The sequence below is a fragment of the Suricata suricatta genome, chromosome 10 (assembly GCF_006229205.1).
Source record: "Suricata suricatta isolate VVHF042 chromosome 10, meerkat_22Aug2017_6uvM2_HiC, whole genome shotgun sequence".
Lineage (NCBI taxonomy): Eukaryota > Metazoa > Chordata > Mammalia > Carnivora > Herpestidae > Suricata > Suricata suricatta.
The window spans coordinates 62,667,388-62,683,457 of record NC_043709.1 but is presented as its reverse complement, the minus strand read 5'-3'; the positions used below and the strand labels follow the sequence as shown (position 1 = coordinate 62,683,457).

Here is a 16,070-nt window from a genome sequence, read left to right as displayed (position 1 = left end):
GAGGTGAAAATAGTGGGTCGCACAGATAACACTCAGGTGCTGCTAAACCATGTTGATTGTGATTATAGTTGCTCTTGCGAGTTTCCTTATTCCTGGATAGACAACGAGGATTATTTCCATTGTCTAGCATGGCACCTGGCACATGGTATGTGTTTGGTAACTATCTCAGTGACTGTATAATGCACATTCTGAAGAACTGGAGTGATCATTCTCCCATCACCTGTGGATCTGCAAATAATTTTGCCTACGTTGGCACTGCCGTCATTCTTTAAAATGTTTTGTAAAAGCGTTGTCTTACTGTTTGCGGAAGATGTTCTGAGGTTCCCAATGTCCTCAAATGCTGAGCAGTGAAAGGAGACGGAATAACCCAGTTATGATGTGTGTCTTCATTCTGTATTCATGGAATCTATCATCACCTCTTTTTCTTTTACCCCTTACCCCCAAACGAAACTAAAGGATTCCATAATGAAAAGGGTGAAGGAAACATGACTGTTTATTTTAATGGAGCAGGCAGATCAAGCAAATTGAGAACACTAATCAACAATATATTGGGAGAGGGTAAATGGATTTTTAATGATTCACAGCAACCACATTTATCCCCTGCTGTTACTAGAGAGAAAAATGTCACCAGATGACCAGTGGTCAGCAGATGGGGATGAAAGCCCACTCTCCCGACTGAGTAGGAAATCCAGAGACTCCCCCTTTGTCCCCGTAGGTAAGTACAAGCCTTGACCGGACGCTGGAGAACTGTTTGTAGTAACACTAATGTCTCACCCAGTATCTTTGAGAACGGAAATGTTTTACATCACTGAATTTTTAAGATAATTGAAGTTAAGCCTCTCTAAGCATAAGTTAAACTTTCAGAACAGTTTCTAGTATATGGTAAATCCCCAGTAAATGTTAGCTATTTTTATTATGAAGCTTCACTTCTTATTTAACCCCTTTTCATTCAAGGTCCATCTCAAATTACTAGTTCCCAGCCATTCTAACTGGAGTTGACTGAATGAACTTCTGTGACCACGAGGATAATTCGCAGCATCAGTTTATTATAATGAAAGTCTAAGAGTGACTATGGAGATGTGTATGTCTCTTTCTGTTCTAACTCCAACCTTTAAACTCTTGTGTCTGATGTTTATAGATTTTTCTGTCTCTTCCATTAACGTTGAGTGCAATCAAAAACTCCTGCTTCTAGTATTCTGGGGCACCAGAAGCTGGATACCCAAGTTTAAGAGACTGTGAGTCAATTCAGAGTAAAGCAGCTCTGAATGAAAAAGCCTAGGCCTACCTACCTGTCTGTGCACTTGAGAGCATGAACTCTGTAATGTTCATGTTCAATGGCCCTTTTTGCTGGTTTCCTGAAGTGTTCTAGATGTTGAGGCTGATGGTTAAGTAAACTCTAGATTAAAGAAGTGGTGTTATAATTAGACCTGGAGTCTTAACCTCTTTATCCTTCCCCGACACAGACTTAATTAGGCTTACATTTAGAACAAATATTATATATATGTGGACTTAAAAAAACCCACACCCACAATCTAAGCACCAATATTATGTTTTAAAATCTAAGTTTTCTCTTTCTTCTTTTGGATGCTAAAGCTGATATAAGCATTATTATTGTATACTGCAGCCGTGCCTCTTTCCTGGTGTTCATTTGGTCGGGAAGCTATTAAAATAACTAAATGAGACTGATATTATGTAAGTTACACTTATATAAGGGATTAATTCCCTAAAACCTTCTGAATAAGTATGTCATTAGGTTTCTATTATCACTGCAAATCTAGCAACCTCCTGTGTCATTATTCACATATGAAAAAGAATCAAAATTTTACCTTATACTAATATGCTATTTATAATTTTAATTTGACTTGATTAAAACTTGATAATAGTGCCCACAAGAAATGGAAGCAAATAATGTTATACTGATTCACTTTCCTTAGCATTTTTAACTAGAAAAACAATTCAAGAACGTGATGCACCTTGAACAGATCGCTATCATGAACAGAGATTAATCACTGTGCCTATTGCAAATTAAATTATTTTTCCAGAGACATTTAGGGTGATTAAAGTAGTAAGATAAAAGTGTATCCAGCTAAATTCAATTTTATGTAAACTACAGAGACACTACATGGAAAACAGTAAAGGTTCTGACTTTAATCTCCCAAAAGAAACAAAACCAATTTAACTAAGAACAGAGCCTTGATTTGATAAGGGAAGAGAATCAACTTTTTGCTAGAAAAATAAATGATAAAATTTGAATATATATTATTGAATGGTTTGTTTAGCTACTGTTATTTTAATAACATCTATTATGTATTTCCTGCTGCAGGGAGTGAGCTGTGCAGAAAGTTCACAAAACATTTTTATTTATCTTAAAACAATGTCCATCATTATAATCTTTTTATATTGCTTAAAATTATTTTATGATCACTGGTAAGGTCTCTGCACACATTATATATAGTGCAACTCTGCGTTGACAGAAGACTTGCTTTGGCTTCTTTCACTTAACATTTCATATGCACATTTCTGTATATTAGTTCTCCCTAGGCTTTTAATTTTTTTCACAGCTATGGCAGTTTTTCCTTTGGGCCATTTGGGTTGTTCAGCTTTTTTTCATACATAGTGTAGCCATAAACATCTTTGTGTCAACTTCTTGATGTTTCTTTTGCTTTATTTCCTTGGAGTATGAATTTCCAGGATAGGAAGTATATGCAGTTTAATACCCCTTATTATATATTTCCAGAGCTGGCTCAACTCAAGAGCATTCAGCAATGTACCTGTTTTTCAACATGCCTACCACTGTTCTATTATTACTTGTTTTTTGCTGTTTTTTTTGTCATTTTAATTTTTATTTCATTTACTAATCAGCCTGTAAAATATACACGTCAATGCAACTACTCTTGACTCTTACTTCCACTTATTAAATAGATTCTGAAATTATAAATATACCCTCACGCACCCAGAGAGGCACACATGTGCCAATACAGCTAACCAAAACTTGCTATCCTACATAAATACAAACCGAATTTCTATATATTAACAACAAACATGGAAACTAAAAAAGCACCTTATTTATGGTCACTCCAAAGACCATGAAATGCTTAGATATATGCTTAACAAAACACGTATGCAATTTCTATGCTGAAAATTACAAAATGTGAATGAAAGAAAAAAAAAAGGACCTAAATAAATGTAAAGACCACAGGTAGTACTGTGTTCATGGATTGGAAGACTCTCCCCAAACTGATCTACAGGTTTAGTGTAACTCCTGGGTGACTTAGTTGGGCTCTAGCTCTGGATTTAGGCTCAGGTCATGATCTCTGGGTTCATGAGTTTGAGCCCTATGTCACTGGGATTCTCTCTCTCTCAAAAATAAATAAACTTTAAAAAATATTTTTAGGGGCCCCTGGGTGACTCAGTAGGTTAAGCATCCAGCTATGGCTCAGGTCATGATCTCATGAACCGCGAGTTTGAGTTCCATGTGAGGTTCTGTGCTGACAGCTAGCTCAGAGCCTGGAGCCTGCTTCAGATTCTGTGTCTCCTCTCTCTCTGCCCCTCCCCTGCTTACGCTCTGTCTCCCTCTCTTTCAAAAATAAACATTAAAAAATGTTTTTTTAATTTTTTAATGTTTTAAATTTATTTTTGAGAGACAGAGAGAGAGAGAGAGAGTGCAAGCTGGGGAGGGGCAGAGAGAGAGAGAGGGAGACACAGAATCTGAAGCAGGCTCCAGGCTCTGAGCTAGCTGTCAGCACAGAGCCTGATGCGGGGCTCGAACCCACGAACCGTGAGATGAAGCCGGTGCTGATGACCTGAGCTGAAGCCGGACCCTCAACCAACTGAGCCACCCAGGTGCCCCTAAAAATTTGTTTTAATTGTTTAAAAAATAGTTTAAAAAAGCCAATAAAAATAAAATTTACATGAAAAGGCAGAAGTCCTAAAATGGCTAAAACATTAAACAAAAAAAAACCTCAAAAAGGATAAAGTAGGAGAAATCACTCTACCTGATATGGAAACTTACTATATAGCAACAGTAATCAAGACAGTGTGGTGTTGATGGGGTGACAGATACACAGACCAACAAGACAGACAAGAAAACCCAGAAAATAGACTCATGTTTTCATGATGTAAAAGTTTTCTTTATTCTTATGTCAAAATGGCATTTTGTTCTTATTTTCTCTTAAGTCTATTTTACCTTCTTTTAGATATTATAAGTATGCCATTTCTCCTAATTTTATTTGTGTTTTTCTTTTGTTTTTACATTTAATTCTAACTCATGCAGAATTTTTTTGGAGGGTCTGCTGTGAGATACAAATCCAAATTAGTTCTTCATGCCAACAAATTCTACCAATGGTATTTATTAAATAATTCTTTATCTGTTATTTGGTTATTTTGATTTGTCATGAATTCTCACAGTGTTCTCACAGTGTTTTAAATCTCTTTCTAGAACCTTTCCTATTTAGTTAATCAGCTTTCGGTCTTAGAGCTAATTACCTAAGATCTTGGTTGTCACAGCAGTAGATTCACCCCTTGCATTGGTAGGGAATACAACAATATTCGTGTGCGCTTCTGGAGTTTCCCAGGGTCACAGTTCTTTTTGGAGTCACACATTTCTTGTACAAATATTGATACCTTTCCCTCTCTCATTATAATTTAAATATCTCATTTTTACAGAAGATCAAAGATGTTCTCATTTTACTAGATTTAATCCTTATTTGATAAGAAGTAGAGAGGAGCAAAGGCAAACATTCAAAAGCTATGGAGGCTGGGATGCTTGCGGTTGGCTCACTCACTAGCTAAAGTGACGTGTCCCAGATAAAAGTCTTCAGCGCGCACAATCTGAAATCACGCCTCAGGAAAATGAGAAATTACTACACTATATGATTCAGGTTTTTCTGGGAAGAGTCAAAAACTGCAAATATTGAGTCCATAAATGTTAAGGGTCTATTTAAAAACCTGTGGATCAAATCCAGCATGGTTCTTTTTAAAGCATTCTTGGGTATCCTGCCTCTTTATCTTCCAAGTACTGATCCTTTGGACAGTCATCAGCTCTCTAAATCTTGGGGATCCTAGCCTACTATTTACATAACCTCTACTTTTTAAATTCACAGGAATAGCAGGCTTTATGACTGTGGTGTCCTATGGTCTTTACAAGTTAAAGTACAGAAGAGATCAGAAAATGTCCATTCATCTTATTCACACGAGAGTTGCTGCCCAAGGATGTGCTGTAGGAGCTGTGACTCTAGGTAACCTGCTTAATTTGATCTTGTGCTCACTGTCTTTGTGAACATTTCTATTTATTTTATTCTATCATATCGGAAAATGAAAATTGGGTCAAGATGATATAATGGAGGAGGAATGGTAAGAAAGACCATGAACTTCACTTGGCTGAAGTTGCTTCTCCATAAGAGGCTTAATTTCTTGGTATTTTAAGCACAGAAAGAAAAACAACCAGGAGACAAGAGGTACAAACTTGCAGTTATATAAATAAGTCCCGGGGACGTCATGTGTCATGTACAGCATGGTGACTAGAATTAATAATACTGTTTGGCATATTTGAAAGTTACTGAGAGTAGATCTTCAAAGTTCTCATCACAAGAAAAAAATTCTGCAACTGTGCATGGTTACAGACTAGGCTAGTTACTAGGCTTACTGGGCGTTCAACGTATAGAAATAACGAATCACTGTTGTACGCCTGAAACTAATATAATGTTCGAGGTCGATTATAGCTCAGTTTAAAAACCCGGGGGGCACTTGGGTGGCTCCATCAGCTGAGAGTCCGACCCTTGATTTCTGCTCAGGTCATGATCTCCCATTTTGTGAGCTCAAGTCCCACAATCAGGCTCGGTGCTGACAGCGCGGGACCTGCTTGGGATTCTCTCTCTCCCTCTCTCCCTCGGCCCCTTCCCACTCTCTCTCGCAAAATAAATAAACATTTAAAAAAGGTAGAGAACTAGGTTTGGGGTTCTGTTATCTTATATCGTGAAGGGAGCAGTGAATAGTTTGTACCCTCTATAACCCAACTAAAGCAGTGGGTCTAGATTCCAGCCTTTACTGCTCACCTAGGAGCAGCGGTCATAGTTCCTGGCCTATCTGAACAGAAGATATAATTACTGATGTAGTTTAACATTTTTTAGAGCCCACAATCTCAACATTTGTTCTTTTAGTCCCAGTCTGAGCAATAGGCAATCCTTTTTTAACTAGTCTATATAAATTAGGTTATACTTAACAATGTCAAATCCAGAGAACAGGTGTAAAATTATCTGGTTAATTCCAGTTATATCAACAGCTAAGCCAGATGGTTCTAACAAGAAATCCACGTTGGGGACCTAAATTATCTTGTCTTTGGGTCTACATTATTGAGAGCAAGTCACAATGTTCTTAGTTCTCTTTCATACTGTGCAGAGTAGAATCAGCCTAAGAGCAGGTCTAGGATTATGGAATGAGCAGTGTGGGGCTTGTAATTATCTCATTACCATGATCTGTGATATACAGGTGTTGAAAAAAATACAAGAAACCTCACTACAAAGTTACAGTGCTCTTTTTCTTTTTTTTTAATTTTTTTTAATGCTTTTTATTTATTTTTGAGAGACAGAGAGAGACAGTGCGAGCAAGGGAGGGTCGGAGACAGAGGTAGATACAGAATCTGAAACAGGCTCCAGGCTCTGAGCTAGCTGTCAGCACAGAGCCCGATGCGGGCTCGAACCCACAAACCGTGAGATCTGACCTGAGCCGAAGCCGGATGCTTAACCGACTGAGCCACCCAGGCGCCCCTACAGTGCTCATTTTCATCATTTAGCAAACATTTATTGAGCACTTGCTATGTGCTGGCCTAGAGATATAGAGATAAGACTCAGTCCCTACCCTCAAATAATTTAGTCTCCTTAGGGAGAGAGACCAAGAACAGAAGAAAACAACATAAAAACACGGATACTATGCAAGAGAGAGCACAGGTTGTTGCTATGGAAACACAAACATAAAGGAGGGGCATTTAACGAGGGCTGAGAGTCCAGGAGAAGCGTCTCTAAGGATTAAACCATAGGAGCCAAGAATGTGGAGGAATTAGCTAGGCAGAGAAGGATATCAGAATTCTAGGCTGAGTTAAAAACAAAGCCACGGAAGCATGGCACATTAGTGGAACTCTATAAAGCTTGGTATGGTAAGTGAATCAGTCAGTGTCTGATAAGAGAAGCAGAACTACTAACAGTAATACATAACAGGAGATCTATTAGGGCGCTCGGAATTATGCAATTGTGAGGCTCTTGCTTACATATCAGCAGCAGAGACCTGAAGTGGGTAGGGCAAGCACTTATAATGAAGAAGTAGGGGTGCCTGGTGGCTCAGTCGGTTAAGTATCTGACTTTGGCTCAGGTCATGATCTTGTGGTTTGTGAGTTCAAGTCCCATGTTGGGCTCTGTGCTGACTGCTCAGACCCTGGAGCCTGCTTCAGATTTTGGGTCTGTCTCTCTCTCTGCCCCTCCCCTGCTCATGTTCTGTCTCTCAAAAATAAACAGACAGTAATAATAATAATAGTAATAATAATAATAATAAGACAAAAGAAAAAGTAGATGTAGGGGTGCCTGGGTGGCTCAGCCAGCTGAGCGTCTGACTTTGGCTCAGGTCATGATCTGGTGGTTTGTGAGTTCACGCCCCACGTCAAGCTCACTGTTGTCAACCTGTCACCACAGAACAGGCTTCAGATCCTCTGTCCCCCTGTCTCTCCCCATCCTCTGCTTGTGCTCTCCCCCAAAATAAATATTTTTTAAAAATTAAAAGAAAAGTAGATGTAAAGTGAAAGAAGCAAGAAAAATCTGGAACCTACAAGGATGAGCTGGAACACACAGGACAGACTGGAACCCTTGTGGGTTTCGCACCATCTCTAAGCCTCTAAATTTGATGATAGGAGCAACAGAGGGAAAAATGACACCTTCCGTCTTGGAGATAAGCATGAACCTGGCCCAGGAGTCAGAAAAGGTGAAGGAGGCAATTCAGCAGGAGCACAGTAGATGCACTCCTAGTTGTTACCTCATGCCAACAAAGTGAACAAGCAGATAAGCAAAAATGTGCTGCCTTCCAAGAAAAAAAATTAGAATTTAGCTGTTGCTTACTTCTGTCTTCTAAATCTTAATGCAAAATGTCTCTTCTGCAGTAGCTCAGGGAGTAAATGAAAAGGAACTCTGGAAAATGTAGTTATAGTTTAGCTTAAGTTGACACAATACATACTCACCACTATTCACGCCTTGTCAACCTGGCATCCATATACACCCCTTTTAATACACTTAACTATCAAATAAAGACAATGGCAAAATCAGCCATCCATTGTATAACCAAAAACATGCTAATTCTGTCCCGAAAGAGGATATAAAAATCCCTTTATCCATCTTTGGGTGGTGTTGATTTGTCTTTGAATAGAGTCACATTCTCCCGTTTGATATCCTGTAACCTAAATCCTGAAATATAAGATTAACTATTATTAACACTTCTTACATTAGATGGCAGATAAATGGAAGTAGCAAATAGAAAAAAGATTAATGTATACACAAATGTATTCATATCAAACTAAGGAAGAAACATTCCTAACTGTCAGACTTTGTTTCTGCAAATGGTCAGATGGTCATGGCTGGTTCTTCCACTAAGTTCTTCCACTAGTCATTTCATACTCCCTTTGCCTCCAGCAAGCACCTTGTCTCCTCATGGTTATGTGACTAGAATGGTGACCCAAACCTTCATTCCTGAATGGTCTGGGTCATTAGCCAGCCCAAATGGTCTGGGTCATTAGCCAACCTGCTTATGTTGGGTATAGTTTTCCATTGACTTTAATCACAGGACATGGGAGTACTAAAAAAAATGCCCAGAAGATATCATGGATTCCCCACACACCTCCTTACCCTACCATTATATAGTAGTAACCTAATCCACCCGTGATAGATCAGATCAATGTAATAGATTAATGTGATGTCCTGTGGAATGAAGTGATGATCAAGGTCCTTGCAGACCAGATTATGGCATAGTTTGGAGAATTCAGGCAGCCCTGAGACTGAATAGTGAAAGTATACTCTTGGCCTAACCAGGTGAAAGCAAACTGCTTTTGATAGTTTTAATTAAAAGGTACACAGAATAAAGCAACTGACCAGATTAACAGCAGCAAATCAAAGAGCAGAGACGCTTGTATTGATATGCCATAGCAACGAAACCACACTGGACAGCAGCTGCAATTAGTCGTCCGTTGGATTAAGTTTATAGAAATCCATTATCATTCTCCAAGGGCCATCTGTCTTCTAGCCAAAAAGGCAAACTGAACTTGTATGTGGTAGAAATCCCCACCCTCGCATCTTTAAAGTCCTTGATGATGGCACTAAACTCTACGATCCATCTAGGAATGCAGTATTGCTTTGGTTTAGTCTTTCGGCAGAATGGCTTTCAGGCTTTCCCCACCATAACAGCCCTTACACACGGGTCAGGGAACTGATGGGAGGATTCTGACGGTTGCTGAGTATGTCCATTCCAATTACACATTCCAGAACTAGGGGAATACCACATGGTGGGTGGATTCAGGTACCTACCAGTCAAACTGCAAAATGGACCCATAGCAAAACTCTGCTGACCACCTGACCTCCATAAACTTCTAGCTTGACTGGAAGACTGCCCCAATTCTCCAGGCATTAGTATCAATTCAGAATCAACATTTAATAATCTCCCACAAATGTGATTATTTGCCATTCTTTATGCATAGGCAACTTGGTGAATGGCCACAGATCCCGTTGGGAAAGGCTAGATGGAGAATTTATAGTATTTATTTTTTAGTCCTGTAAAGTATTTACTTTATAGCCATCTTTTCTTAAGGATATCTGACTTTTCTGTTATTCAAGGGACTCTGGGTCTGTGAAGTGACTCAAATCTGGGAATTGGCTGGGGGCCCATGGCTGTCTACTGTGATAATTAAAGTTAAACTTTTATTCACCAAACCTAGAGCTTTTCTGCTTAAATGCTACCCACCACTTTCAACTCTAGGAACACCATAATCAATCAGACAATGCCAAAGGTCTTTGTGGCTTAGACTATTCTGATTACTGCTTAGTCTTTGCTGCCCATTACAGTAATCATGATGTCCTTGTCTTTGTCAATTAAATGGTGCCACCGGACCCCTGCTTTTCAGGATCCCACCATCCCCACTGAATTCAGGAAGCCTAGCAATTCCTCCTGTCATTTCTGGCTCACAGAAGATAGTGGCCACAGGACTCTCCCAGGATGCCGGGAATCCCTTCACAAATCTATTTCTCCCAGGCGTAGATATATTTAGGGGGTGAGTGAGGAAGATAAATCCAGCTTAATATTCCAATCTCTCTAAGCCATTGGACACCTTCCAGAATGGCAGGGTTTCTTAGTCTTGGCACTACTGACATTTTGGATGATTGCTCTTTGCTGTGGAGGTCTGTCTTGTGCATTACAGGATGTTTAGCAGCATCCCTGGCCCCTACCCTCTGGATGCAAATAGCACCTGCCCACCCCCAGAGCAACAACCAAAAATAGCTCCAGAAATTGCCATATTTCCCTGGGAAACAAAACTGCCCCCGTAAAGAAGAATGACTGTCAGTACAGAATCACTGCTGTACCTTGGAAGTATACCAAGAAAGCTCTGGCACTGAAACTTCATTTAGTGGGGATTACTTTTCAGTCCAAGTTTCAGTCATTCTCAGAAAGGAGTGGAACGGGGTCTCAGGCAGATACAGAAATTTAAGGACTCCATTTCACTGAAATCTGCCCGAGTCCCTATCCTAATTTTCAGGGTCCTACTCTTTCCAAAGCAATGCCCTAACTTTGACAAAAGAGACTTTGTGAGGGTGGAAATTTTATTATTGTAGTGATTAGCCACTCACAGGATTAGTTCTTGTGTTTGTTTTTCAAAAATATCAGCCTCACAGCTACAGAAGCTGAGTTTCTTTCTGGGAAGTCCTAACGCTTTCAGGTCGGTCATAGGACTTTAAACAAGGAGTTAAAAGCTCTGAGCCCATTATTTTGTTTTCCCAAGTTCTCCCGCACACTTAGAGGAAACCAACCTAATTATACTTCTCTTTTCCACTAAATGTTCTATGACAGTAAATACCGATCACCCAAAGCCTTGTTTTGTATAGGCACCTGATTATGGGTATCTACAGGCAACGATCTTAAAAAAATGCTTTGCTGGCACGCCAGGGACTGCTAGCATTGTCTTTACTACTGAAAAAACTTGCCATTAATATCTTTAAATCTCTTCACACCAGAGGACCAATTCGACATAACCCAGAACCAGTTCAGAGAACCTATACTCATGGTTATGTTCCTCTGGAAGCTTCTGATACCAAAATCTGTATCAGTCAGGGCTCGACCAGAGAAGGAAGTAAAGCTACTAATAGTGATATATAAACAGGGAGTTATTGTAGAAACATTGGGAGCTGGTTAAACAGTCCATGTGAGGCTGTTGCTTATGTTTCTAATACTGAAGCCTAAATTTAGCAAGGCAGCAGTTGGGAAGGAAAAATAAACTGGAATCTGCAAGGAAGAGCTGGAACCCACAAAGAAATAGAAACATGAGTCAGTCTCTTATGGACTCCAACTTCCATCATGGCGTGACCTATAAGAGAAGCTGGCGCCCTCAATCACGGAGCTAATCCACTGGCCTTGTAGCCAAAGAAGCTAGAGGAGGAGATCCAGAAGGAGCTGAAGGAGCCGTGGGTCGGACTGCTGCCCCCAAACGGCACGGGGAGCCAGCAGATGGACAACGACATCACGAGCTGTAACAGCGGCCGGTGACCCTGCACCGATCTTTCCAAGCATGAACATATAGAAGCTACTGCTTCAATTTCCACCTTCAAAATATCTCTTACGAGCCAAGCTAACTCAGAAGATGCAGGGATGGGAATCCTGGAAAAAAACAGTTACAGCTTAGCTAAACTGATATAAAACAAATCCCCTATAAATGTATATGGTTACGAGCTGAGAAGCTAACAAGATGAAGTGAGCCACTGAAAGACTGAAACGGGAGTAACGTAGTCAGAATGGCAGCTGAGAAAGGTGCCTGCCTTACAGAAGCTCAAACACCGGCCACATGGAACTATTTGTTTAAACAGATGGTCACACTATAAAGGCAAGGGAAAAACCCATTATCATAAAAGTCAGGACGGCGGTTACCTACGGAAAAGAGAGCGAGATATAGTCAGGCTTCTAGGATGCTTGCTATATTCTATTTCTTGAGCCACAGTTACAGGTATTCAGTCTATAACTGTTTTTTAATCTAGTCATTTAAATTGTGTCTACTGTTTTCCATGCATATTATATTTCCCCATGAAAAAATGTTAAAAGGGAAAAGAAAACGATTAGAGATGATTGGCAAAGGAGGGGAGAAAAGAAAGACAGAGAGGCCAATGAGATGATGAACTGGGTCTGAATTAAAGCAGTTAACAGTGAAAATGGGGAGAGATGGATTCTAGGCACACTGAGGACTCAGCGACTCAGTGGGTGGGCAAAGTAAGGGAGGCGGGGTGCAGGATGATTCCTAGGTTTCTGGTTTGGGCAATAAGATACAAGATGTGCCTTTCACTAATGTAAAGAATGAAGTAGAACAGGGTTGGTAGGAGAGCAAGTGCATACATACTGGGCAAAACAATAAGAGCAAATAGTTAATGAGTGTTTATGAGGTGCAACCCGCTCTAACTGCTTTATATATCACTACCTCATTTAACCTTTTTTGTAGGTAAACTTTATTAAGTTTTATTTTCATTCCAGTATAGCTAACATACAATGTTACATTAGTTTCAGGTGTATAATATAATGATTTAATCCTAATAAACACCTCTTTACACCACCTGGTATACCATAATACAATTCAATACCAATGCCAACCACTACAGCTCACCTTAGATGCCACAGGTTTAAGGACATGGTCCCTGAAGGGACTGCTGTTACTTCAGACACCAGCCATTGGGGATTCCCAGGCCACCTGCACTTGTGACTAGCTAACTACAAATTCAGGGGTTCCCAAGACTCCTTTAGGTTTGCTATTCCACTAGAACAACTTGTGAACTCAGGACGATTACAGTTTTATTGTAAAGTATACAGATCAGAACCAGCCCGATCAAGACACATAGGGTGAGGTCTGGGAGGGTCCCAAACTCAAAGCTTCCGTACCCCTCTCCCTGTGGGATCAGGGCACGCCACCCTTCCAGCACATCAAGGTGGTTACCAACCAAGAAACTACTGAGCTTCAGCACGCAGTTTTCACTGCGGCTTCGTTAGGTAGGCACGGCTGATTGAATCACTGGCCCTATGACAACACAATCTCCAGTCCTATTCCCCTCCTGGAGGTCTAAGAACCCTCTGGTCATATGGTTGGTCTTTCTGGCATGACTAGCTATATCGTGAAGTTACCTAGGAACCCGCCATGGATCACACCATTAACATAAACTCAGGTATGATCCAAAAGGCTCATGAATAACATTGCTATACCTGAGCAATTCCAAGCATTTTAGAACGTCCATGCTAGGAACTCTGGACAAAGACCAAAGTCTTTATTTAACGATACCCTATGAGGTAGGTACTGTTATAATCCCATTTGTGGATAAGGAAATTGAGGTTTAGGGGCGCCTGGGTGGCTCAGTCGGTTAAGTGTCCAGCTTCCAGCTTCAGCTCAGGTCATGATCTCACGGTTCGTGGGTTCGAGCCCCGCATCGGGCTCTGTGCTGACAGCTAGCTCAGAGCCTGGAGCCTGCGTCAGATTCTGTATCTCCCTCTCTCTCTGACCCTCCCCTGCTCAGGCTGTCTCTGTCTCTCAAAAATAAAAAATTAAATTAAATTAAATTTAAAAAGGAAATTGAGGTTTAGAGAGGAAAACCTTGCTCACAATCACATGGGCTCTCTACTCCAGAGCCTGAACTCTTAATTCTATATTATACTGACTGAGGTACCTACAGCAGATGTCTCTAAATTAGAGTACTCATACCCTAGCAGATGTAGAAGGAAATCCATGGGTCTGTGGGAAAAATATTCTTTTATCTTAAAAACAAAACAAAAAAAAGCTTTACTAATATATACACTGACCAACAGTACATTTTAATAAGTTTATAAATAAATGAACATTTTGAGGGGCATGCTCAAATTTTGGATTTATGCATAATTTAAAAGTTTGGCAGCCACCTACCCAGGTATGTGGAAATGCCATACATGGCATAATGAATATGATTATTACATTTAGAAGAGAGATCTAGTAATGTGCTTCCCAGTGAGGCCACAGGTGTGAGTGGGGTGAGGACAGAGCTGAAATCGGAACTCCAGGGAACACCAACATTTGAAAGGTAGGCATGAGGTAAGAACTATCTGTGTCTAATGAACACAGGGAAATGAGTTCTATAATTCTCTCTGCATTGGAGAATGTTATTTCCATAGATATGACAATGATTCAAGTAAGCATGTTTGTGCCTTGGATTATATAATCCATATATGCATCTATGATAGTTATACTATTTCATTAGAAAATGATGCAGACAGCTGCCTCACGTGGCTACCATGTTGAGAACTAACTTACTGACCCTTTATTTTCTGTGCACCCTGAAATATTAACAAGAGGTGTCAGAAAGAAAGCAGAAGAAAATGGAGGATTTAGATTAGATGATGTTCTAGACGGCCGAAGCCTTGGTAATTGATATGGGTGGGAACCGGAGGTGAGCAGACTCCTTAGCCTGCTTTGAGTCCAAGCATCTGCTGACATCCCCACAATTCAGGGAAGCCACTCTATTCCACACACTATTTCCCCTGACTCTTTCCCCCGTTCTCCATGGTCCTAGGACCTCATCCTTGTGAAGGACCTATGGCTATCTCATCTGCCTAAACTCATATTGGCCACTAGACTGTAAACCCCTAGAAGCACCTTTGTTTCTCTTGAGATACTGAGCACAAGCAGGCACTGAATAGGGGTTTGCTAAGTTGAGGTGTCTAAATCTCCCTACTCTCTCTTTTTCACCAGTATTTTAAAACTCAAATTTTAGGATGGCATAGTAATTTTATAAATTCAGACATAGATTTGTACTGATCTTAATGGGCTGTAACTTTTTTGGGCTTGTTTTTCTAGAGCCACTTATATAATCTAAACCAAAAGTTAGTAAGATGGAAGGTACTTGTTTATTTTTAAATTAAGGGATAATGGGGCCCCTGGCAGGCTTAGTTTGTAGAGCATGACTCTTGATCTTGGGGTTGTGAGTTCAAGCCCCCACAATGGGTATAGAGTTCACTTAAAAAGAAAAAGAAAAGCACCCAAACTGAGGCCCAGTTTTGGAAAAATACAAGTAAAATACTAGAAATTTAGTGTTTATTTCCCATAGATACCGTATTGATGTATATCTTTTTGTTTCTAGGTGTTCTCTATTCTATGTATAAGGATTACATAAGACCTCGATTCTTCAATGTGTCCAAAAAATGAAGTTACATACAAGACAAGAAGGCTTCTGAAAACGATTTATTCTGAAGAATAAATTTTCAATATGTAGTAATTATACTGTAGAAGTATGAGACAGGATTCTCATAGCCTTGTATAGAAAGTCTCAATTGTTTACGTTGATTTCCAAACCAAGAGTCATTGTCAACTCAAAAATATCCTTGTCATCTTTCAGAACCTAGGACATGATTTTCTGACTTTTAGAATTATTTTCTAGTTAGTGGTGGAAAATTATATTATGCAAAACCAATCTGAAAATTAGGAGTTAGTTATATAATGGCCACAGAAAAATTATCTCTATCTGTATTAAATGTAAGGGTCTAGCCTGGGTGGCTCAGTGGGTTAGTGTCCGACTTCAGCTTAGGTCATGATCTCATGGTTTGTGGTTTCAAGCCCCGTGTTGGTCTCTGTGCTGATAGCTCAGAGCCTGGAGCCTGTTTCAGATCCTGAGTGTGTGTGTGTGTGTGTGTGTGTGTGTGTGTCAAAATAAATAAATAAACCCTAAAAAAAAAGTGATGCTCTATTCATTGCTTAATTCTCTCCAAATAGGGCAAGCTTTTGTAAGTTCCTTTTGAGAATGGGAAACAATTTAATCAGAGAATGGTCACGTTGTTCT

General features: G+C 39.9%; 1 protein-coding gene across 1 annotated transcript in view; it reads left to right on the top strand.

The window, feature by feature from the left end:
• METTL7A (methyltransferase like 7A) overlaps positions 1 to 15,834 on the top strand; it is a 40,528-nt gene extending 24,694 nt beyond the window's left edge. Inside the window, exons 2-4 of the mRNA XM_029954918.1 lie at positions 616 to 715; positions 5,103 to 5,237; positions 15,375 to 15,834. Of these exons, the coding sequence (XP_029810778.1) occupies positions 616 to 715; positions 5,103 to 5,237; positions 15,375 to 15,439 (300 nt within the window). The 3' untranslated portion in view covers positions 15,440 to 15,834. The remainder of the gene's footprint in view (positions 1 to 615; positions 716 to 5,102; positions 5,238 to 15,374) is intronic.
• Positions 15,835 to 16,070: the final 236 nt, after the last annotated feature.